The sequence below is a fragment of the Mytilus trossulus genome, chromosome 2 (genome assembly GCF_036588685.1).
Source record: "Mytilus trossulus isolate FHL-02 chromosome 2, PNRI_Mtr1.1.1.hap1, whole genome shotgun sequence".
In the NCBI taxonomy this organism is placed as follows: Eukaryota; Metazoa; Mollusca; class Bivalvia; order Mytilida; family Mytilidae; genus Mytilus; species Mytilus trossulus.
The window spans coordinates 74,168,833-74,196,075 of NC_086374.1; the positions used below are offsets into that span (position 1 = coordinate 74,168,833).

The 27,243-nt window shown below is 31.7% G+C and overlaps 1 protein-coding gene across 9 annotated transcripts in view; it reads right to left on the reverse strand.

Annotated features, from left to right (window-relative positions):
• Positions 1–9,065: 9,065 nt before the first annotated feature.
• The window catches only part of LOC134708002 (SH2 domain-containing protein 3C-like), a 60,831-nt gene continuing 42,653 nt past the window's right edge, over positions 9,066–27,243 (reverse strand). For all 9 annotated transcript variants that reach the window (XM_063568214.1, XM_063568213.1, XM_063568218.1 and 6 more), the window contains exons 4-7: positions 26,660–26,708; positions 17,653–19,305; positions 14,975–15,143; positions 9,066–14,569 (exon numbers count right to left, since the gene is read on the reverse strand). In XM_063568214.1, the coding sequence (XP_063424284.1) occupies positions 14,066–14,569; positions 14,975–15,143; positions 17,653–19,305; positions 26,660–26,708 (2,375 nt within the window). In that variant the 3' untranslated portion in view covers positions 9,066–14,065. The remainder of the gene's footprint in view (positions 14,570–14,974; positions 15,144–17,652; positions 19,306–26,659; positions 26,709–27,243) is intronic.

Below are 27,243 nucleotides of genomic sequence, written 5' to 3' on the forward strand. Positions count from 1 at the left end.
TAGACAGTATAAACAATTCTGTTCTAATAATTCTATTTTAAAGATAAAAAATCTATGAATTTTTATTCACAATCCTTTTGTTTTTCTCAAAACATAATAAAAACATTGTTAAAATTGCCCCAAAAAAGATGCTCTATGTCATCGTACAAAATTATATAAATATAAACTATTAATGATTTTGGGAAATACATGTAACATTTTAGTTTCAAGTTTACACAAAATCCCTGAATGCACCAGCAACTGCTGATGCAATAGTGGATGCGAAGTCATTAATGCGTTGATTTGATTCATGTCTCTTGTGATCTTCCGTATAATGTTGTTCACTGGACCGACGACCATCCCTTCCTTGAATGGAATGACTGTTCCCATATGGATTATACTTATGATCTTCTGTCAGTTGTGTCTGGACGGGTTCATGGAATGACCAACTGTTGTTTGTATTCCCTTCATTGTAACTATAGTTCTGGTGATTTCCCATTGCTTCACTTCTTACATACTTGTCCTTATTTTGACTTTGATAATAATGTTTTGTGCCCCTATTTTGATTATTCACAGACCTTCGTGAAGAACGTGGAAAGAGGATGTTCCTAATATTGCTTGCTAGTACTTGTACACCTTGATTATATGAGTTATATGAGTTATCTTTCGTTATCCATATTTTGTACTTTTAAAAGTCAGAAGCGCAGATTTTTGCACAGTTTGGGAAATGTTACCATAGGAAAAAACGGCAAAAAAAATCCATAAAACCATGTTAACACAAATGAAAACAGTAATTGAAAAGCTGGGATTAAAGATATTTCAATCAAATGAACCGAATCTGATATCGTTCCATTGCCGAAAAACGAATTCTATCTAGGATAAGAAGGTAAATTTTCTAAACTCTCAAACCTGGTTAAGATGCTGAGTACACAAATTGCGTATACTAAAGCTGTGTGAGGTATCAGATTTGTTCTTAACGTTTTGATCCCCGAGGGTATCACCAGCCCAGTTATCAACACTTCGGTGTTGACATGAATATCAGTAATGTGGTCATTTTTATAAATTGCCTGTTTACAAATCTTTGATTTTTCGAAAAACTAATGATTTTTTTATCCCAAGCATAGATTACCTTAGCCATATTTGGCACAACTTTTTGGAACTTTGGATCTTCAATGCTGTTCAACTTAGTTCTTGTTTGGCTTTATAAATATTTTGTTATGAGCGTCACTGATGAGTCTTATGTAGACCAGACGCGCGTCTGGCGTACTAAATTATAATCCTGGTACCTTTGATAACTATTTCCGTGAAGTTAAGAGATGATGCTTGTTTTTTTTCCGTTCATTCTTCCTAAGAAACTCATGTATGCAGTCTTCCTAATCATCTTAATAACGTAAGTTTCCAAATGTTGTGTGTATGAATCAATATTTGATTCTACGTTGATCTTTTTATTTTATGAAATATTCACACCAATTCTTTCAAGCTGTCTCTAATATATAAAAAGGAAGATGTGGTATGATTGCCAATTAGACAACTTTCCACAAAATACCAAAATGACACAAACATTAACAATTATAGGTCACCGTACGGCCTTCAACAATGAGCAAAGCCCATACCGCATATAGTCAGCTATAAAAAGCCCCGATGAGACAATGCAAAACAATTCAAGCGAGAAAACTAACGGCCTTATTTATGTAAAATAATGAACGAAAAATAAAGAGGTAAAACATAAAACGACGACAACCACTGAATTACAGGCTCCTGATTTGGGACAGGCACATACATAAATAATATGGCGGGGTTAAACATGTTAGCGGGATCCCAACCCTCCCCCTAACCTGGGACAGTGGTATAACAGTGCAACATAAGAAAGAACTATAAAAATCAGTTGAAAAAGGCTTAACTCATCAGATAGACAAAAAATAAAAGTAAGTTTGGAAGGGGAAAAAAGTTTGTTTTTCTTTTTTTCTTTATTGAAATTCATCATGTATTATGTTCATCGCGGAAGTTCATGTGTTTCTGTAGTATTCATAATATATCGCTGAACGAAATCTTACAGATATGAACAGAAAGTAACAGAAAGTGTTATAAATATTTACTACTATTTATGTTTTGGTCTCTTCCCATCGGTTTGCCATGGAATGTTTAGTTTATTTTCGACTAATAAGTTTGAATGTTTCTTTGGTATTTTTCGTCTCTCTGTAACAATATGTCCAATACTTTCAAAGAGAAGATATAAGCAACCCTAAGTGGACCAAATACGGGTAGTTTCTATGTCATTTGGTCTCTTTTGGAGACATATGTGTTAAATTTGGAGGTAGACTTAAAAAAAAAATATATAGGCATTCCTTCGGATACGGCCTGTAAGCTTCTCCTTGTCGATCTCTTCTTATTTTCATATGAATCAGAGTTACTTCAGACACTTGTCAAAATAAGAAGAAGTGTTCAGAAAGTTGATGATCTGGGGATATGTCAAAGATCGTCTGTACCATTTCATAAAAGAAGTTCATTGCAAAATACCAAGACCTTGTTGATAAATATTCTGTATCAACTTCACAATTAATACAAGATGGTCTTTAGAGTATAGATTCTAGGTACTGACGTATTTTTGAATATTTTTAACCTTTACTGTTTAGTTCATTTTTGATATACTTTTGGCGTGGCTAATGATTTATACACCAAGCCATTATGTTATTTTGCTTTAGTCTTCTTTTTTTTATTCTTGTCTTTCATATGTGCTTATTTTCTTTGTCTTTACAGTGTCTATATAAGCCAATTTGATGTAATAGTTATTTGCTTAGAGTGATTAAGATTATAACACAATGTTGACTGCTATACCTCAGTTTTTGACAGCTTTGCCTATTATGTTTGTGTTTTGATCACACATTGTTGTCAATATAATAGAAATATATGAGACTGTCATACAAGTGAGAGATTTAGCTACCTACAAAAACAATGTTTAATACACAATTTTCTACATTCGAAAATGCCTGTACCAAGTCAGGAATAAAACATTTTAGTTTGATGTATTTGAATTTTCTTTGGAGTCTGCCTTTTACTAGTTTACTTTAACAAGATACAACTCCGAACCTTTTATCACTAGGCCTTAATTTTATTTGCTGCAAAATGTGCAGTATATATTTGTTTAGGGGCCAGCTGAAGGACGCCTCCGGGTGCGGGAATTTCTCGCTAAATTGAAGACCTGTTGGTGACCTTCTTCTGTTGTTTTTTCTATGGTCGGGTTGTTGTCTCTTTGACACATTCCCCATTTCCATTCTCAATTTTAAGAAAAAAAGACAATCAATTGCTTGGAGAAGCAGACAAGAAGCAGGAATGTACAAAGGTATATGACCTTTGAGGCAAGTATTTGGAAACACTTTTTTTTTTAGATTTATAACATCCTTAATAAAGACAATTTGATAAAAGTTGCAATGTTTGAAAACTATATGGTACTTACTGCCCAACAAGGGGAGTTGAAAACTAAGGGGAAAAAAATCATCATACAAAATTTGATAACCATAGATTCTGCCATAGTATTGAGCCAGATAAAAGATTTTTCAAGATTTTGAAGATTGTTCATAGGATTCTACCATGTAATTCATTTTTATTGAAATGTAAATTAAAAGAAACTGAACTTTGTACTTTTTGTTCAGAAATTAAGGAAAATATTTTTCACATTTTTTGGGAATGTAATGTATCACAAAACTTCTGGCTATCCGTTTTAGATTGGATTAAAAATTATGGCATGCTTCTGCCTTTCAGTGCAAAAGAAGTCATTTTAGGTGTGTCTGAGGATTTGTTAACAGTAAAACAGTTAATAATATTTTGTTGTTATTCGAATATTATATATACAAATGTAGATGTAAGAACATATCCCCCACAAGATATGGTGGGGTTAGAATATTTAAAATATTGGATTAATATAGAAAAATACCACTGTACAAAAAGTAAAAATGGATCAGAAATGGCATTTGTTAGAAGCAGCTTTTATTTAATTTATTTGATCAATTAACACAATCATTTGTAATATTTATATCTACTAGAACACACCCCTGATATCGCGGGTCCGTGACTGAATTAAAGTATATAACTATGCGCAAGACTTATTTTTGTATTAGTATTGTCATCTGATAAAGTCATGCCGATTATAAGATAGTTATCACAGTTTTCTCTGCTTTCAAATCTTTCTGTTTGAACCCGTCTAACTGGAACTTATCAATTATTGGTAATATTAATAATTTGGAAAACAAAAGGTCCTGGGATGGAGTATTTTTTTAATCGACAGCATTGTCCTATATTAGTTATAAATAATTAAAGTTGAATTCTTTGATTCGCTGTTTTACGTCATGCCAGCTAACAAATTGAAATCTGTACATACACGCCTTATTTTTAGTATTCGTATTGTTATCTTATAAAGTCTTACTGATTAAAATACTACAATAGGTAACAAATTGACAATTTAGTAGTGTCAACCCTGTGATTATGACCCGTGTATATAGCATATCCTGAATACACCGTTTGGTGGTGCGCCTGTCAAATGCGGAACGTACATATAAGGGACCGGTCAAAATTTCTTGATGCATGGGACCGGTGCAAAAAGAAAATTGTCTGAAATAATTCTCTTGATCCCATGGTTACTGGCAGAATAAAAATATGCTTGTCCCATGCACTTTACCTGGTAAAAAAGTGTGTGTCCCATGTTAAAGCACAAAAACATGATCAAAGTTGTGAATACATTTCATGCTACAATGTATTTGGATAGCTGAAAAATAATGATGGTTAAGCTTTTTGTTATTTTTATTTTTTTCTCTGTTCTTTTACATAATAAATTTTACACATAAGTGCTTGTAGGATTTCAGATTGTGCCAATAGATTTATCATATTTTGTTGATTTTATTTTATGTCATACATTGTTCTCGCTATTCTGTCTTCCCATAAAACGGAGTTATCTCTCATTTTCACAGTTATCTACTCTTTAGAGAAGGAATTTTAATATATATTACATGTACAAAAAATTTTGGCTTTTCTGCAAATGTTTTTTCATATTAAACACACAAATATCATCATGATACTGGTCTCAGATAAAAAAAAAAAAAAAAAAAAAAAAAATCTGTGACATGGCATAAAATTTGTTGTTCTGATGGGATCATTAGGTCGCCCAATTAATTAATTAGTAAAAAATAAAAGTGATATTTAATAGAAAAATACCTTCTGTCAGGAAAGACAACTCTGGTAAATAGGAGACAACTCAGATTTATGGGAGGACAGATTTATATTTGACAATCAATCTTTTTTTTTGCAGAAACACTATCCATGAATTCGTTTTTTTACATTTGTTAAACAGTAATACATGTAAAATATCTAATCAAATTTGTATATATTTTTTTAATTTTATATCAAAGTATTTTTTCATGTTTATTCTGTTTTAAAATTTTTTTTTGTTGCCTTCACTGTTCTTTAAACCTTGAAAATTAATTTGCTATGTTGTAACTGTTAAATTCACATTGCTAGATGTTCATGATGTTATTTTTGTTTGTTATAGATTTATCAAATAATTTTTTTTTATATACAGACATTGTTTCAAAAAGTTCATGTCCCATGCTTGCCAATAATGAAAAAAACATTGAGTTCCATTCCTGTAAACACTGCAAAAAGTGCTTGTCCCATTACAGTTTGCACCGGTCCCATGCATCAAGAAATTTTGACCGGTCCCTAAGGTAATAGGTAACAGATGAATATACTATTGGTATTGGTATCGGACTCGAGACGGAACTTCTTAATTATTGGCAATATTAATTACGTGGAAAACAAAAGGGCCTGGAGTGGTGTAATTTTTAATCTACACCTTTGTACTATATTAGTTATATATAAAGTTGAATTCTTTGATTCGTCGTTTTTACGTGATGACGGCTGACAAATTGGACCTCGTAATTTTAGTATAACAGATATCTTATTTTATCCTTATGACTTAATTGATCTGTCAAGTATTACTTTATTTTTAAAATGTGTATCGAATAATATGATATGTAATTTCACATGTTTCATCATCAAAAATAAAATAATTACAAAAAAAAAAGATTTTTCAAACGGAGAAAATTAGATCTCCATAAATCAGGGGAAAAACACTTGCATTGAAATTTGCTGTCTGTTGTGGAATATGATCATATCGTATGCCATAGTTGTTGAGGTTGATTCTCTTAAAAAAATTGCTACATTGAAGATGGTAAATTATAATTGTTTTTTTTTAAAATACATGTACCTGTAAAATAAAAATTCTTTCAGTATCATTTGAGGGCTTTAGTGGCCAATTGGTCTTATAACATACCAACACTGTGTTTATGATTTAAACCCAGTTCATGTCAATTGTACTCGACTCTTTAATTCTAATTGACTAGGATTGCTGAAGGTCATGGTTCTCTCCAGGTAATCATGCCTCAGTCAAGCTTCATCCACCATTCCAAACTGGAAGCCATGATAACACCAAGAGGGTTGTGAAGTTTAACACAAATATTCAATAAAATATATCAATCCAAATATGTAAGTTTCTGTTTCTGTCGGATAATAGCCTCCTTCAACAAACTGAAGATTCTGCTATATATGTTTCTGACGAGTTCCGTTTGCAGGAGAAGACATCCAAGTAAATAAATTGTTGAAATAAGACTGTGGAACTAACTATATACAGTGAATTTATATTAAACTTTTAAAAACTGGCTAAAAACAGTAGGAGCCTCCAAGGCTCTAGAGGTTTGACACTAGGGCCTTGAAGGCACCTAGTGTCTCTGCCTGTGGGATGTCTGGTGGTAAGGCGTTCCAGTCCCTTATAGTCTGTGGTAGGTATGAAGTCTTGTGTGCATCAATACGCGAGTGTGGTACTTGGTATGCCTTAGAATGTATATTTCTCCCTTTTCTTACAGATGGTGTGAGTCGTCCTTCCTTCTCTATTGCTACCATATTATTCTATATTTTATAGAACATTGCAAGTCTGGTTTCCTTTCTTCGTTGTTGCAGCGGTTTCCATTTTAGGTGGTCTATCATTTCTGTGACACTTGCAGTTGGTTTGTACTTATTTGTCACATATCTCGCAGCTCTTCTTTGTATCTGTTCTATTTTGTAGATTGATTCTTTTGTTGTTGGGTCCCAAACAGATGCGGCATATTCTAATTGTGGTCTTACTAGTCCAATATAAGCCTGGCTCTACTTTTGTTGATGATATTCTGATGTTTCTCCTCAGGAATCCAAGTGTTTTATTTGCTTTGTCAGTTATCTGTTGTATGTGTTGATCCCATTTTAGGTTGTTTTGAATGGTGAGACCTAAATAGTTGGCTGCCTGCACTTCTTCCAAATTGTAACCATGGAGGTTGTATGATGTTTGAATTGGTGTTTTCTTGTTTGTTACCCTCAAAATGTTACATTTGTCGGGGTGGAATTTCATGCACCATAGTTGTTCCCATTCAGCTAATTTATCAAGGTCTTCTTGTAAATATTTTCCACTGTCTTTTGATGTTATTGTCAGGTAGGCGATGGTATCATCTGCAAACAGGCGAACTGTAGCATTTAAATCTTCTTGCAGATCGTTGATGTAGTATAGAAACAGGCTTGGCCCAAGGACTGAGCCCTGTGGTACTCCTGAGTCAACAGGGACTGATGTTGAATTGCATCCTTCTAGTACAACAGTTTGTGTTCTTCCACTCAACCAGTTTTTTATCCACCTGTTTGTGTTGCCTTTTATTCCATAAGTATGTAGTTTGTTTACTAGTAAACTGTGATTGACCTTATCAAAGGCCTTAGCAAAGTCCATTATCAGCACATCTGTTTGTTGTCCCATGTTCATGTTATTAGCTAGGTCGTCAATAAATTCGATGAGCTGAGTTTCACAGGACCTGCCTTTCCTGAAACCATGTTTCAATTTGTAAAGGATTTGGTTGTTTTCACCATGGGTCATAATTGATGATACAATTATATGTTCCATCACTTTACAGCAAATTGACGTCAGTGAGATTGGTCTGTAGTTTGAAGCAGTATACTTTTGGCCCTTCTTGTAAACCGGAGACACGTTAGCTGAACGCCAGTCATCTGGAACCACTCCAGTATCTAGGGATTTTGAAAACAGTAACTGTAGGAGAGGTGCTGTCTCACTATGTAGTTCTTTGAGGATTCTAGGTGATATTCCATCCGGACCTGGTGATTTGTTTGGGTTCAGGTTTTTCAGTAGTTTGTCTATGCCCTCTGTTGTTATGGTTATGTTTTTCATAATTGGTGATGTATTCTTAGCTTTCATTCGCTTAGATGATATAAATTGATCTTTTGTGAAAGTGCTTTTTTCAGAGAATGCAGATTGAAATTGTGCATTAAGGATGTTCGCTTTATCCGCTGGTTCAGTGAACAGTTTTCCTTCTTTCATAAGTGATGTTATGCCAATCTTTTCTTTCCTTTTGTGTTTAACAAAAGACCAGAATTTCTTTGATCCCTCAAATGGTTTCTCATCGTTTTGAGGAGTGATAATATCTTCGATGTATTGCCAATACGCATTTCGTTGTTTTTTTTGTACATCTTTCTTTAGGGCTTTATATTCTTCTTTTACTTTCGGATCTTGTGATTTCTTCATTCTTTTGTAGAGCCGTTGTTGTCTTTTTGTCAGCTTTTTCAGATTTCCATTTATCCATGGGTGTTTATTTTTCTTCTTGGATTTTTTGTGTGGTATGTGATCTTTTATTCCTTTGAGCAGAGCATTCTTTATTCTGACCCACATGTCATTCGCATTTATGATTTTAGATCTATAAATTTGACTCAGTTGTCTATGTAGTGCTGTAAGGTCTTCTTTGAATCCTTCCCAATTTGCTTTCTTATATTGTGGTATGAGTCTTTCTTGTTCCTTTAATTTGATGGTATTCATGTCAAACTCTGTTGGTAATATCTTGTACAACAGTAAGCCAATATGAACTTTACCAATGAAGAAATTAAAGATCAAGCAAACTAAAGTTGATTAGAAAATGAATAGGTCATGAGGAAAGGTACAATTATTTTTTTATAAACAAATAAGTTTGAAAACAAAGAGTTTGAGAAGAAAATAATTAAACAAGATACATCAATTTATTTTGACACTCTTTAATATCTTTATAATAAATATCTTTCATAAGCAATAACAGACTCAACAATGTCTTTTTTATAAATGTTTTGATGCTGATATTGATGAAAATTACTATCTACAAATATAGAAACAACATTAAAATGTATAGCCTTTGTAAAACAATCAATTCCGCCTTAAAGATGGTTATGTTCTTCCATAAAAACTAATAAAAACCTTTCATATTGTGTGCACAAAGTTAACATTTTGTGCAGTCAGATAATACATGATTAAAACTCAATAAATCTCAGCAATACTCTAGAAGAAATTGACAAGAGTTATTTCCCTTACACAACTGAAACTTATAAATCTGATAAATAATCAAGTATACATTTTATATCATATACATATTTAACTTTTGAGATAAAAAAATTAAAAAATAAATCATGAAATAAAAGTTTTTTTTATACCGGACTGTGTTTTGTTTTTTTAAGCTTCATTGTTTTAAAGAAGATTATACCTCTTACCGTTCTAATTTTCACAACTTTGGAGAATAAAGAACAAAATCTATGAGTAAAGAATTGTCACAAATGTTCCCATACATAGGGTCCACTCTTTTAAAAATACATGAACAAAGTAAGGCAATTGCTAAAATAAATCATTGAAATTGGCAGGAAGTCTAAATGTGAATAAAAGTATCCAAGAAATTAAGTTGGTTCACCTTTTACAGTATATATTTAGCTGTAACTTTAATGATGCCTGAAAATAAAAAGACAACCATCTAAGGAAAAAAAACCAAACTGAACCATCTTATTTAAACATGTGTGAATATTTCAGCATGTTAATATACACCTTATCGCTATTTAGTCCATTCCTGGAAAAACAGTCATTTATACAACTTCCTGTTTAGGTCACGCTGGCCGAAAATGGAGGTCATCAGCAGTGAGCTGAGGGAGGAAAAACTTTAAAAAGTGATCATCAAGAAACTTTGAGTTAGTATGATCCACTTTTTTCGAAATTAAAATTGAAGTAAAAAAATATTCTGTTTGAAGTATATATGATAGTTTAAACAGGTCTCTTTAAAAAGTATCATGCATGGTGAATTGTTTAAACAGGGTCCCAGATAGCTTCGACTGGATGAAAAAGTTGTGTAATTTTAGAACTTATCCGGAATAGAATAAATAGCGATTAGGTGTATTTAAGAATTGAATGCTTCTTTTTGTAAATTTATTGGGTGGTAAAAGCGTTGACCGAAGTACATTTTGTATGAAGCGCGGATGCGCTTCATTATTAAAATGTACGCACGGTCAACGCTTTTACAACCCTATAAAGTTTCAAAAAGAAGTATTCAATACTTATAATTACATTTTTTTTAGCTAAAATCAAAAAACACGATTTTTATCCAGTTTTATTTAATTCACCTGTGCACTTTTTTGTGGGACCTCGTTTCATCATGCATGATAAATGTTATTGTCTAATGCAATTGTTTACGGAATAACATGTTAGCCAATCAGAATAGCGTATTATAATGAAACTTACATCTAATGTAATTATTCAAATATATAATAATTATTCACAAACTGCATATATCATCATGAATATGAAAAAGTTCATGCATCCACTGAAAAAATAGCATTGCATAGTAAAAACAAAAACAAAATTATATATATCTAAAGCCACTAAAATTTTCCATTCTTGGATAACTTCAATATGATATATAAAAGACAGGACAAATAAGTTCTTTGATATACATAATAGTTATGTTTTCTTTTCTTATTGCAAGAAAAAATGATGTACAATTACACTGAATAAAGATGTACTATTGTACTGGCATATTTTGTTCTTGATCTCTAGTAATGCAAGTTTAAAAAATATATTTTAAACTCAAGTTTCAGCAAATATTAGTTTGTAAACCTACTTTAAATCTAGATTTCAGAAACATTTTTCATAGCTTTTTTATGTATGATTTAACAAAAGGCAAATATAATTATAGATGTAAATGAATACAGATGTAAGTTTCACACTAGGAGACATTTTATAGATTACTTTAGATTTGGTCCATCAAAGGAATGTTTCATAGTACTGTGGTAATTGGTACAACTGTATAGGAAAGTTCTGGGATATCTGTTGTTTCAATGTGGAGGTTGAAAAAAATAATGTCATGTTAAATTTTTCACAAGGGTTAATTAATAGGTAAATGAAGTGATTTTGACATATGTCTTGTTTAAATTGTACCACACTTTTCTTTAAGACTTCAAAAATACTGGTTGCTTAACAATGTACCAGTATATATAGATGTCTACCTTATCCTGTAGTAGTTAAGTAGATCCCTTTTCCGGCTTCCAGATTGCACAACATGCAATCATCAAGCAACAAAAATACATTAATGCATACATATTTACAAAATTTTTATCATAATATGTTGTGTTTTATACAATCTGATTAAATTTAGATTTTAACTTTGCCTCGATAGATTTGCTCAGATCTGCTAGTACTTTATGTAAGATCTGAAAACATCCTGTACAGCTAGTAATGTTAAGATATAGTTTTAGAAAAGTTTTAATTAGCCAATCATTTTAAGTGAGACACTGGCACTTTGATATTTTCCTAAACATAGATGAGCACATTCTGATAAAAACTTTTGGTTTTCATTTTTTTTAAACGATTTTGGCCTCAAATTTCAGTTTCATCTGACGAAAGATTTTGACCACTTTTTAAACACTTAAGTGTCTATTTCATTTGTTTCAATTATTTTTTGTTAAATATTCTAACTCATTTAGTCTTAAAAAAAGATCCGATTCAAGCTAAAATATGAAAAATCTACCAAATATGCGAAAAAATGTCACTTTTTAGATGGTTTTTGTCAAAAATGAAAGTGGCCGCATCCGTTTTCATCCTCAATCTTTATATATGTTATGTATTATTATCAAGTACAACTTCCGTTTTAATATTTTGGATGAACACGAATGCGGCCACTTTCGTTTTACACAAAAACCGTCTAAAATTTAACTAAAATGCTTGAATTTTGATGATTTCAGTAATTTAGCATGACTTAATAGTGCTAGTTCTCAATATATGTGCATTGTATTGCCAAAAACAGCCAATATTTATGTAGCAGAACCATTCTACTATCCAATAAATAACTAAAAGTTTACATTTTAACAATTTTGTAAAACTGATATATTTTGGGGCCAAAAAGGGCTCTTACCGGACCTACTCCTTTATGATTCATAAAATAAAAATGGTGAAAACAATGACACTTTACTGTTTGCCTCAATGTGCAATCAGATTAGTGCATTAAATGGTAATAACATCAAGAAATTATATAGTTTCAACTTGGAAGTTCTAGTTTCAGAATTATACTAGGAAATACTTTGCAGTTTACCAATAAGTATTTTGATAGTAAAAATGCTGAGACTTTGGCATGGAAAGATTTTATCAGATAATTAAAAAGGTCAATAAACATGGTCCCTTATGGGGTGTCTTCAGATCTTAAATGAGCAAAAAACAATCTATTGGAGCAGAGTTAAAGATCTGATTTTAATCACATTGTGTTACATATCAAATACTATCATTTTTGTCTTCCTTTCTGTTCACTACATTCATCATGTTCATGTTTAATTGGCACGTTTCATATCAGAAGCACATGTTAACATATTATGTCATTGCAAACATACAACAGTAATAAACCAACGGATTCTTCCAAAAAACATATGTACATATACATTATAGGCGCTAGTAAAGAATTAAATATTATTTTTCTGAATTTATGGATAAAAACTTGGTAGAATGCTCAGAAATGAAACATAAGACCAATATTCAAACCACTATTCATACATTAATGGAGCCATTACAATATAAAGAAAAGTGTTCACAAACATTAGATGTCTACAATATTTTTATTTTAATTTGTGATTCAGTCTTTGCATGAAAATCAAAGGCAATGTAAGAAGGTCCAGTTCAGGGGTTCTTGAATTATGTAAGTTTTTAGGTCATTGATCTCTATTTTTTATTTCTTGTACCTGAAATTTTCTATTCTTTTTTCTTATGTAGATTTGGCCAATTATTCTCAATTCTGAAGACTGTTATATCAAAAGAGTACACCTTCAAATATCTATACAGATTTTAAAAAGATAATTGTTTGAAAACTTCTCAACCCAAAACAGAAATGTAAAGGTTATGGGAGGAAAAGCCTAAAAATATGTTTGGAATTCATTATCAAAACACATCATAGGTCAATTGGATTTAACTTCTTTGATTCAATTCTTTTACAGTTGTAACAATTCCATCACATTCTGCACTTAACTGATTAGGAAAGAAACTCATTAAGTAATATAAAAAAAAATGTATTCAGTTATTTTACCTACAAGATGAGATATCGAATATGTTTTTTTTTTAAATTGAAGGGAAATAACTCCTTCTAATTCAAATATTTTAATCGGGGGTATATTGAAACCACTATACAATAATCTTTTGCATTTCAAATAAGATTTAATAACACTGTCACTGGAAATAACTCTTTAACATTTGAATACACCATCATCTATTAAAATTTTAGTAGGATTTGATAAGACTTTCAACTTTCAAGGGAAATAACTCTACACAATTTAATACACTTCAAATCTTATGAACTTTTAGTAAAATTTGATATGCCAGACTATCAAGGGAAATAACTCTTTAACATTTCAATTCACCATCATCTTGTAAACTTTTGATATAATTTGATAAACCTGTTAAGGGAAATAACTTATTTAAGATTATAATACACTATTATCTTCTTAACCTTCAGTTTGATAATGCTTTCAAGGGAAATAACTCTTGAACACTTTGTTACACCATCATCTTCTGAACTGTCAGTAAGATTTGATAACACTGTCAAGGGAAATAACTCTTTCACATTTTTACAAACTTAGGAGTATGTTTTAACTGCTGTACTATCATCATTTGAATGTTTTGTCTATCGTTTGATAACACTGTCAAGGGAAATAACTCTTTCACATTTCAATAAACTAAGCAGGAGTATATTTAAACAGCGGTACCATCATCATCTGAACTTTCTGTACGATTTGACAACACTGTTAACAATTGTTCAAATTTTGATTGTCGATCTTCTCTACCTACGACTACTCCTTTAGCACCCCAACACATTCTCATATGAAATTCTGTTCTAAATATATCACAAGTTTTTACATCTTCTGTAAAGTTCTTGATGATTGATTGTCCATTAATTCTGTAAGTTCCACACTGTGCTGTTACGAGCCTTGCCGTATCTAAATGCGTCAACAGAATGTCCAGTCCTGAGTTTGGATCAGAGGATTCCCATGGCAGCTGCATAGATGCAGTGTCCATATCTCTCTCTAATAAAACAACAAGTGGTGCAATGTCAGGAATACACACATTTTGTAAGGGAAGTAACCCACTCCCATCATTAAGAGTTTTAAATGCAGTTTTGAGTTTTGTGTCGAATACAAAGGCACTGTTGGTATGATTCTGACGTAAAACTAACCATGTGTCTTTCAATCTTTGTATCTGAAAAATAAAATGCAAAAGATTAAAATAATGGGGGCATTAAGCTGCATGAACACATCAATTTCTATAAAAATCTTGAACAAGTTTAGGTTCATAAATGTAGAAATATAATTTAACTTGATTTTGATAAAAGCTAGCTAATTGACAACATGGAAGAATAGAAGAATAAATAAAAGAAACAGTGAAAAACAGATATGATTTAAAATATAGGGTAAACAATAAACATGCATTTACTGCAAAAGCATAAGAAAAGGCCAAAGAATAGTAGTATACTATTAGTTGCAAACATTAAATATGAAAGAGCAGACATGCTAACATACAAGTTATGTTCCTGAATACCCATATTTTCCTTAGAAAATGAAAAAAATAATATTCAAATGAAATATTTCTTGAAAATATGTTTACCTGAGGACTCATCAGCCCTTCCATAACATTAGCAAAGCCCAAGAGATTGCCCAGTGAAGATCTAAGGTGTACTGCTGTCTGGATCCACTGACTCAACATGGAGGCTCTCTCCACAATCTTAGGACAGGTCAAAATCATTACCATGGTGAAAATCTTTGAACAGTAACACCTGTTATATAATAAAACATCCTTTAAATTAAATACATTATGAGATAAAGTTTAATTAGTATGATAAAGAAATATGTATCTTCTCTGAAATTTTAATTATTTGAATTTTAAACTTTAGATTTCTAGAATTCAAAATTGGTAACATCTGACTTTTTTTTATATTTTGCTGAAAAGTTTATGAAAAATTCTTCAAATGATCCAAGAATAGTCCATGTTCATGGTGTATAAATACAATTTGTGTACAATCTTCTGTGAAGATCCAATGATTGGGATTGAAAAATGCAGGAGAATTTGACCCTCTTGTGTAAGTTTTGCTGACAGATGACTAAGTTTTTAAGTCTGGGAAAAAGACAACAATTCTTTTTGGTGCACTAGACTCTAATCTTAATTTTCCTAGCAAAGGTCAGTGTTTTCCTACTGGGACTCCATTTTCCTCCACCAATGTAAACTGACCACAACAAAATAGCATTATAATGTTGACAGAAACAATAATCATCAATCAATCAATCAATCATAACATTTGGTTGAGGCAAAACGAAAATGAAAAATTCAGCATTTTTTCAATTGTAAGGGGCATAACTGTAGAAAGATAGAAGTGACGCCACCCAAATTCACACTTGATCTGTCTGTTGTGAAAAAGTTTCATAAGATTTAGTTGAGGCAAACTAAAGTTAGAGAACAGAAACCAAACTTAGTAAGAAGACGTACAGATGGTCATGGTAAAAAATTAATATATGATCTGTGTGGGATAGACATGATAGAAATGGAATGTAGAACAATTTCTAAACTTGTAAATAAAATTGCCATAAAAAGCTAGTTGTGAAATATAAGTTTTAAAGAAATTCATACTTTCACATTAAATCCTAATATATGGATCATATACATTCTGATGAGAAATCATTGATGTAACACATTGTACACTGCCAATTCAATAATTGTAATATGATAGACATAAACTAAAGTATTTATCAAACCTTTTAATAAGGAATTTTCTGATTGGCAAAATGACAATCACATAACATTGTGGTTGAATGTTTTCTTTTGACATGGTAACAAATTTTTCTAGCAAATTTTACAAAAATTACAAAAATTGTTTATTTTCACACATACATGACATACTTGCAAGTGGAAAATATTGATTGTATCAAAATACCACAAAATTATTTACATGAAAAGTATTGTTTATATCTTCAAACCTTGTGGTAAATTATCTAGTTGGTACAAACATAAGTGAAGAAGGCCATTGGCCTAAACGTCTTGAAAAATTGGTTTATTTAAACAATTATATAAAGTATGTTCCCTATTGGAATTTTGAAAACAAGGACAAACATAAGTAAGAAATTACAAAAATCATTTTTTTTCTGCTGGAAAACATGAAGCAGTTTTCACTCTTAACCACAGGCCCAGCAGGCCAGGCTTGTTAAATTGCTCTTGAGCCTGTAAAATTCATCCCTACATGCCAGTAGAATCTAACAAAATTTTCTAAAAATTAAGCTCTGGGTACCCTGCAGATCAAAAGATTAAAATGAAGCCTAAAGAATTGCCACTTTTGCATGTTATGTGAGGTCATTATTTAAAAACTACTTTTTATTTAATTTTCTTTAACCTTTACTTCCACTTTATGCATAAGATACATTTATGAGGGTATTTTTGTGTAAATAAATTTAGATATATATTACATAATGACCAACCAAATTAAAGTTAAGGTTTTGGTAAAGGTTTTCAAATACTAGGCAATAAGTATGTTGTAAAAAAGAACAAACATGAGAAAAAAAGATTGTGCTTAACACCACTTATAGCATTGTTGGCTATATCATGGCAGTCAGGTTTTATTGGTGGAGGAAGCCAGAGTGAGGAGAGAGAACCAAGACCTTCAGTAGGAAAACTACCAATCCTTCTCATATAAGATTGGAACCCCAAGGGTGACTGGGGTATATAAATATGGTCACTTGGTCTTCTCCCAACCAACAGTAAAACGCTTGCTGAAGTGGGGCGTTCGTTTGGTCATAAGGGGGATGTTAAATTCTATTCCTCATGTAAAGAGAGTGCAACGCTCTTTGCATGTTAAGAACCCTTGCAACAACTCTTTGAGGGGTCCGTAGGTGGCCTGTTGCAAGGCAAAATTTCTGTCCCTATCTAATATACCCTCATTTTCCAGTTGCAGTCCAAATTTCTCCAACCATCATCCCAGATGGCCTCTATTGTATCAACCAATTATTGTATTTATTGTGAACTTGTTCTCGTCCTGAATATGCATGAAATATTTGCCACTGGACGTTAAGCAACCAACAATCAATCAATAATCAATCAATCATATCAGATTGGATTCAAATGCACCTGCAATGTGCCAGACTCAAACTCACAAACTCAGTATTGACAGGTTAGTAATACTGCAAATGATCTTCTTTGACCACTTGTCCAACCAGGACAAATAACACAGGGAAGTAACTCAATATATTTCAAAAACATAAATTCTTTTTTTCTTGAGAGCAACTTATTTATTATCATACCTTTCTATTATATCTTGTCTCAGTTGGCTGCCTTGTGGAAGAGTCAGTAATTCTAATCCTGATATAACACCAACACCTAGGTCATGTTCCTCAACGACCTTACAAAGGTCAAGGTCAAGTTTTGTACTATGATTAGCTAAAGTTTTAGGATCCCCAGTTAAAAGAACATTTTTCACATCAATTAAAACTGCAGGTTCTAATGGTTTATTTTCATCCGTCAACAATGAAGAAGAAAAAAGTTTTGGATGAAAGTTTGATTGTATATCAATCTCAGGAATAGAAATTTGTCTGTCCATTGTTTTAGGTGCATCATAATCAGCATAACTATTGCGATTATCATTTTGTGATGCGATAGTGTCATCAGATTCATTAAGAGTCACTGGGATATCAGGAATTTCAGAATAATCTCTTTGATCCAGGAAGTTAAATCTTGTATCTGAACATTTCCTAGATTTAGAATCAACACATTTATAATGTTCTGTCAAACCATTTTCCTTAGGATGTTGTTTTTCATTTTCAAAATTATTATCATAATCTTCTGAAGAATTTTTTATAAAATTGTCGTTTGTGTCTTGTGTATGATTATTATTTCTCTCAAATGCAGGATTTTTCAACCAAGATGGCGCTTGTTTAACCTGCATATAGTCAGTGTAGTCTCTATCATCCTCGACCTGAACCTCGGTCCGTTTAACAACCAATGGTTTTTGTTTATATTTTATTGATGGAATCCTACTTGGTTTTGGTGGTGGTGGTTTATTTAAATCACTATCTGAATTAGAATTTGACAGTTTGTTCGGATGTGGAGTTAAAAATTTGTCACTCTGTCCATTATTTTGAATGACACTGTAACCAGGAGAAGGTCCAAGAACTGGTTCACTGCCAGCTCGCTGATGATAATGTGGGATAACAACATGTGGTATAGTCTGATTATTTCTTGGTGGTGTTGTTCTGCCGTGTATGACAGGTAGGCTGTCAGATCTATCAATATGTGGAACACGATGGACAAATGTTTCACTGTCCACAGGCAATAGTGGGTGACTTCCTGATCTTGTTGGATGTCTTCTTTGTGAATGTGGACTAGTGTTAGGGGTACCAGAAGGAGTATTAAACGGACTAGGTTTTGGAGTTGTACCACCAGATGGTGTGTAATGACCGGTGGTATTTAGACTACTCATAAATCCATATTTTGTATCGTAATAGCTCAATGGCATTGTTCTAGCTATAGGGTTACTTATCACAGCACCTGAAGATTTTGTTATTTTTTTCCTATGCGCCATATAGAATTGTATTAAATCCTGAATAGATCCAAAAAGTTCGTCTTCAAATCGGTAAGATATTAAAGGGATGTGAGTTTCTTGTTCCTTCACCTCTGAATTTATCATAAAATGTAACGGTACTCCTTTAGTACTACAAGTCAATACAAAATCACCAGGATGAGAACTACTGTCACGCACAAGAAAATCCCCAGTTCTATGAGTTAATTGTTCAGCTCTTTGTCGAGAAATACTACCATGATACCAAGGCCAATGTTTCAATTCTGAAGGTTCACTCTGTAATTCTGCTATTAAATCATGCTCCAATCTTCCAGGTGCAACATTGACTACCTGATAGTCAGGTGAATATACTGTCGGTGTAGGGGGCGACGCTGACAACCTTAAATGAAAATATCATAACATCTTATATAAAATTAATGCACACACAATGACACTGATGGCCTAAAAATGAAAAATATCCAAATATTTTGTATGAAATTAATGCACATACAATGAAGCGTAAATAGACTTAGACCGTGACAAAGAAATTTATGACACAACATCAACTTGAACTTTAAAACATGAAAAGGCTAACTACCTTTTAAAAGAGAAAATCTTCTTATTAACAACCAAAATTTAAACTTTAAGAACTAAACAACATATTGCAAATGGTTAATTACATTTAATTGTTATGTCTTCAATGAGCCTTCCCTTTAAAACCTGACCTTTAACACCTCTCTTATGTGGACAGTGTGTGTCATCTACAAATGTAACTAAGGATTGAAAATGATCAGTCTAAAATTTATAAACATTTATTTTGAGAGATAAGTAATTACTTATGTGGTTTTTTTTGGTAAAAAAGGGGGTTAATGATATAAAAAAAAAGGGGGGTAACCCCATTAGAGGAAGACAGACAAACAACACCATGGTCACAGATAAAAGGACCTCACAAAAATCACAGAAAGCAAAACACATTCAAGCAATTCAAACACCACCAAAAACCAGGGGTATCTAAAAAATAATGAAAATTCAGTATATATTTTTTTTTAAAACAATTGCTTTACATTATTATTATATCTTTCATTAAGCGTTCATCTTTGACTAATCATAATTTGAATGTGATTAAATATAAGTTATATTGATTTGCTTTGTGACATAATTTAATACTGAAGGTGGTCATATAAGATTCTTTAAAATTCTGCTTGAAAGTTTAAAATTGCAGTTTTCTTTTTAAAAGTGACCATGAAGCTGTCACATTAAAAAATATATGTTACATTATATTTAATAATGAAAATATCAAATTAAACCCAGAATTGACGAAGCAGTTACAAGCTACACATATCAAAACACCTATATATTTGACAAAAATCAATATGAATAAAAAAAAATAATAAACCACAATATTGGTAAATGTAAAAAAATATAATACATTACTTTGAACTCACCTATCCAATACATATATATATATATAAGTGTGTATATGTATAGAGGTGAATGTGAGCGACACATTTCATTGATTTTGATATCATAACATATGATTTATGCTTGAGGACAAAAACTGGTCATAAAATCGTAAATAAACATAGAGATTGTAAATTCTTATCATATTTAACTGACACTGACTTCAAAACATCAAATTTCTGGCAGATGTCCCACATAATAATCTGATTTTCAAATTTTATAAGAAACCACTGGGATATAATCAATCACACCTTTACTTTATTCTATCAATTTCAATTTATCTAGAAGTTTTCAAGATTTCAGCTTTTTATCTTACTTTGTCAGTTGTTGTTAGTGTTATTGGCTTCAGACAGTTTTTTAACACATTTTTCTTATTCACTGAACTTATAATCTACAAGGAACTTGCTCCTAATTTTATGCTCTGTATAAAAATTGAATTATGGAAGGAATGTGGTGTACATGTCAGTTGATGACAAAATAATCTTAAACATGAACTTCATAAAACCAAAAGCAAACAAACATCCCCTTTTATTGCTGCTCTTCAGCTTAATGACACAATGAGAATGAAAAACGATATAAAATCATATCCCCCTCCCTAATAAATAAATAAATAAATAACTTGAGCAGAATTTTTTGCTCTGTCAACATCATGTCAATGACACATAACATCTGTGCCTAGAATATTTCAAACCTGTAGGGACTCATCAGCAGTTGTAAATTATGTCATCTGTTGGTAACAAAGTTTGTATATTCTTTGCTAGTGACAATCAGGGCTAGTTCAGGTTATGATAAAGGTCTCTATGAGTGCTATGTTGAGGGATAGATATGTTCCAATCTTTATCAGTACAATTCTGTGCTCCTTATTAAAAAGCAAGCCAATAAACTTATTTTTTTTCAATTTATGAATTATGTATAAAATTCAAAATATCCTAACAAGGCAGGACTGCAAAATGAAATAATAAATAAATGGACTACTAAAAATAACACACAAAACAGAGGCAAGCATTTTTGGGGTTTAAGACTAATTGAATTTGAATTTGAAATTTTATTGCAATAAATATTTGAAAAATCAATCAAATCATTAGGTTTATTCGATAATAAGGTTATATCCTTACCTCAAATGACCCAAGCTTATCCTAATATCACATGAGATATCACCTATTGGTTTATTCAGTCAGTTGTCATGTCAATGGGCCTTTCAAGTGTAATATTACTTCCATAATATTACTTCCTAAGTGAACAAATACTTGTTTTAACCCATATCCTTACTCTGAGAGGATGATAAAACTATAAGTGGTGACCACTTGAGGTTTCTCCTATATTTAGTCATAAAATGGAAACATGCTATCATTGGGTATTCTAGGGTCAAAAGGTTAATCTTGTATTGAATGTTAGTATTTGATACAGCTGTCAACAAATAAGCAATAACATAATTTTTATCACAGCCAATCCTGAAATAGTATCATTTAAGACAAATTTTATTTTCAATGTTGTTTTTTTGTGTTAGAAAAAAAGTGGTACAACTCAAAAATGTCAAACACTTTATCATTTTCTATGGATTATTTTGATTTTATTGTCACACCTGCATCTTTAAAAGTTGAGAAATATGTGCATATAATTACATAAATTTTGTATTGAAAACATGTGTAGCAGGATATACAGATGGAAATATTACATGGTTTAAATAAAAATGTCCACCCATTAAATTTAATCCATCATTGAATTCAAAATTATACTATTTCTTAAAATTTACATTTCTAAATGGATCTTTAGTAATTTGGTATCTTGTAAGAGTAATCAGTAAACATAGATAATTTGAATGTACAGATTTATTTATTTATCTTTTTTTTGCCAAAAGATAGATACATATGTTTTGTCTATAATCATAGTGTCTTTGGAGTTTTCAATACAGTATATTCAGGAAGGGACATAATGTCAAATGCCTCCTCTTTAAAAGGTCAATGATATAGAATGCATATTATTTTCTTAAATTGATGTTTAAAATGCAGTTCATCAACATGTCTCCCCCCAAAAAAATTCTCCTTTAAAAATAAATCGTCAGTTTTTTCCTTTTTTTTAAATTTAGTAAAACAATAGGAAAACATGTGTACTAACATCAGAAACTTCCAATTTTTCTTACGTAAAGTAGAGATCAACATAACCTGTTCTTGTGAGGTACATAAAGTAATTATTATGTACCTTAGTAAGTAGACGCTGATAGGAAGTGTCACATGACCTACAACAATCAATCATATCTGTCACCAAGGTTTGAAGATGACCACAAAAGTATCTACTGACTTCATCATTTAACCACTATTCAATTACTGTACAAATTAAGGAGTAATTTAACCACCATTACGTTTTTACAATCTGATGTGGCTTTAGGGGGAATTAAACCACATCTTGCTGCTGAGTTTAAAAAAAAAGATGTCGCTCATTGATTATAACAATAGAACAACAAGAAATGTGTTAACAGCACCTTCACAATCAACATGAAAAAGTAGTGTATCACACATACAGATTGTAATACTGGTAATCAGTCCTATATAGGTACATTAGAAATAAATAAAAATATTTGTCACATCTTTTAAAACAAACATAGTCATATTGAGGGCAATATAGTTAAAATAAGCTTATAACAGTTTAATTTTATACTGAGTACACATTTTATTAAGAAAATGTATTTTACTGTGAAACTAGAGGCTCTCAAGAGCCTGTGTCGCTCACCTGTTACTGTATTTACTGATGTCGGTCATCTTGGTTGGTAGGTCATTAGACACCCTAGTTATGATTGTGGCCAAGTTTGGTTAAATTTGGCCCATAGTTTAAGAAAAGAAGATTTTTGTACAAGTTACAAAAAATGACGAAAAGTTGTTAGAAATTGACTATTAAGGGCAATAACTCCTTAAGGTGTTGACTGACAATTTCGGTCATGTTGACTTATTTGTAGGTCTTACTTTGCTGAACATTATTGCTGTTTACAGTTTATCTCTATCTATTATAGTATTCAAGATAATAACCAAAAACTGCAAAATTTCCTTAAAATTACCAATTTTAGGGCAGCAACCCAACAACAAGTTGTCGGATTCATCGGAAAATTTGTGAGGGAATAGATCTTATTCTAATGGACATTTAAATCTTTAAAGATTTGCCCTAAAATGTCTTGGTTTCAAAGATATAAATCAAAAACTACATTTTACCACTATGTTCTAATTTTAGCCATGTCGGCCATTTTGTTTGGAAGGCGGGGTCATCGGACACATTTTTTAAACTATATACCACAATGATAATTGTGGCCAAGTTTGGTTATATTTGGCCATGCAGTTTCAGAGAAGAAGATTTTTGTACAAATTACAAAAACATGACGAAAAGTTGTTAAAAATTGACTATTATGGGCAATTACTCCTTAAGGGGTTGACTGACAATTTTGGTCATGTTGACTTATTTGTAGGTCTTACTTTGCTGAACATTATTGCTGTTTACAGTTTATATCTATCTATTATAGTATTCAAGATAATAACCAACCAGATGCTCCGCAGGGCGTAGCTTTATACGACCGCAGAGGTTGAACCCTGAACGGTTGGGGCAAGTATGGACACAACATTCAAGCTGGATTCAGCTCTAAATTTGGATTGTGATTAAATAGTTGACACAGCATAGGTTTCTGACACAGAATGAATGTGTTCTAATGAACTTAAAATTTTTGTTTTCTCTTAGAGCAATTCACTATGCTGTTGAATTATATTAAGATGTAAAAAAAAATGCTTGTTATCACTGAATGGGAAAGATTATTTTAATTTATCAGTTGGTAGTAAAAAGTGAATATACATTGTATATTGTATATAACAAAGATTTAAGTTGATTCTGGACAAAGAAAGATAACTCCAATTAAAAAAAATTCTTGCTATTGCACAATATTGTGAAATAAGATATTTCTTGTTGATTCTGGACAAAGAAAGATAACTCCAATTAAAACAAATTCTTGCTATTGTACAATATTGTGAAATTAGATATTTCTTGCAAACTATTCTGGACAAAGAAAGATAACTCTAATTAAAAAAAAATTTGCTATTTCACAATATTGTGCAATTAGTTATTTCTTGCCATTGCGCAATACTGTGCAATTGAAAAGACTTGCTATTGCACAATACTTAATATAATAATTTAAGATCCTGATTTGGACCAACTTGAAAACGGGGCCAAATCAAGAATCTAAGTACATTTTTAGATTCAGCATATCAAAGAACCCAACCGATTCATTTTTTGTCAAAATCAAACTAAGTTTAATTTTGGACCCTTTGGACCTATATGTAAACCAATTTGAAAACGGGACCAAAAGTTAAGAATTTACATACACAGTTAGATTCAGCATATCAAAGAACCCCAATTATTCAATTTTGATGAAATCAAACAAAGTTTAATTTTGGACCCTTTGGGCCCCTTATTTCTAAACTGTTGGGACCAAATCTCCCAAAATCAATACCAACCTTCCTTTAATGGTCATAAACCTTGTGTTTAAATTTCATAGATTTCTATTTACTTATACTAACGTTATAGTGCAAAAACCAAGAAAAATGCTTATTTGGGCCCTTTTTTGGCCCCTAATTCCTAAACTGTTGAAACCAAAACACCCAAAATCGATACCAACCTTTCTTTTGTGGTCATTAACCTTGTGTCAAAATTTTATAGATTTCTATTAGCTTAAACTAAAGTTATAGTGCGAAAACCAAGAAAATGCTTATTTGGGCCCTTTTTGGCCCCTAATTCCTAAAATGTTGGGACCAAAACTCCCAAAATCAATACCAACCTTCCTTTTGTGGTCATAAACCTTGTGTTAAAATTTCATAGATTTCTATTCACTTTTACTAAAGTTAGAGTGCGAAAACTAAAAGTATTCGGACGACGACGACGACAACGACGACGACGACGACGACGCCAGTATGATAGCAATATACGACGAAAATTTTTTCAAATTTTGCGGTCGTATAAAAACTGCAAAATTTCCTTAAAATATCCAATTCAGGGGCAGCAACCCAACAACAGGTTGTCTGATTCATCTGAAAATTTCAGGGCAGATAGATCTTGACCTGATCAATAATTTTACCCCATGTCAGATTTGCTCTAAATGTTATGGTTTCAAAGATATAAGCCAAAATATACATTTTACCCCTGTGTTCTATTTTTAGCCATGGCGGCCATCTTGGTTGGATGGCGAGGTCACCGGACACATTTTTTAAACTAGATACCACAAGGATGATTGTGGCCAAGTTTGGTTAGATTTGGCCCAGTAGTTTCAGAGGAGAAGATTTTTGTAAAAGTTTACGGAGGACGGACGACGGACGACGGACGACGGACGCCAAGTGATGAGAAAAGCTCACTGGACCTTTCAGGTCAGGTGAGCTAAAAAAGGAAAAATGATTTGTGAGAAATCAAGGCACACTTTTTTTAGCAATCAGTGAACACATTTGATATTAATTCTGTTATTTTGTAAATCTTTTCATGAATGTTAAATTTCAGACAAACTTATTCAAAATTATTTGAAAAATAATCATCCTGAATTTTTGGTAAATCTAATGTTGTTTTGCTTTCCATAAACCTTTATATAGAATGCATGTTATTTTCATAATTTATGTTTACAATAAAGATCATTAGCAGGTATCAAAACAATGCATCACACTGATAAATGTGTACATTAGCATTTATATGCTTCCATATAAATAATGGGGTCATCTTGGGACAATATTGTTTATATGTTCAGGTAAAATTATTTCATTTACATTGTGAGTAATTTTTGTATGCTAGGTGGTCACAGATAAGTTGAATCTTCTATTCTCAAAATCAAACTACAATGATTATGACTAAAGCCAATATAGACATTTTCATGAGAAAAAAGAATTAATGCTATTCTCAAAACTAGAATAAGTTCAATAATCAGGTGTAAACTCATCTGTTAATGATTCTATGTATGCTTTTGATTTGTTTTGAAAAACACTTATGGTTTGCCAGAGCTGGTATCAATTTTCAGGATTGTATTCATGGTTTTTCAGACTTGGTTGTCAGACTTGTTTGCCTTTTAATCATTTTGTACTTTTGGCCATGCGAGTTTTGTTTATTTTTCTTTGACTTTTGGTGCTTGATTGCTCCCTTGGTATCTTCTAACTTTTGATACCTACTCAGATTACAATTAATATGTAATTTTGTTCAAAACCATTAAGTTGCAGACAGCAGAAATTACCATATAAAGGTAATTTATGCAAATGAATAAAATTAAATACAGAAGCAGTTAAACTTACTGAGCAGAAGCACTGTTACTTCTCTGTATAACTGGAGTTGCTTTATGACCTGGAAAAAACAAAACACAGATTTTGTCTCAGTCAAGTATAGTAAATGCAGTTCTTATAAAATATTTCTTATTTAGCACAACAATCTCTAGGAAAATATCCACTTTGTTTTGTGCAATCTGTAATTACATTCTGGATATGATTCACACAGAGCATAATTTTCACTGGGAATCGAATTCTGATGTTATTTGAACTTATCATGTCTTACTTTAATAGTAAAATTTAAAAGACTTAAATACATTTTTATGGCCCTGCAAAGAAGTTGTTGGTGCCATATAGTTTTACCCTTGTCAATCATTCTGTAATTCTGTAATTCTGTCATTCCGTCATTCCGGAACAAACCATTATACAGAGTTTTTTTTCTAAGTGCCTTCAGATATTGGGCTGATTTTTGGTATGTCAGTTGCCCATGATGTGTTAGAGATCAAGTTTAAGTTTCGTTCCCCTCAGCTAATTTTTGCCAAAATTAGGAGCTTTGTTGAAATCACAGTTATACAGACTTTCTTTCTAAACGTTTTCAGATATTGGACTGATAT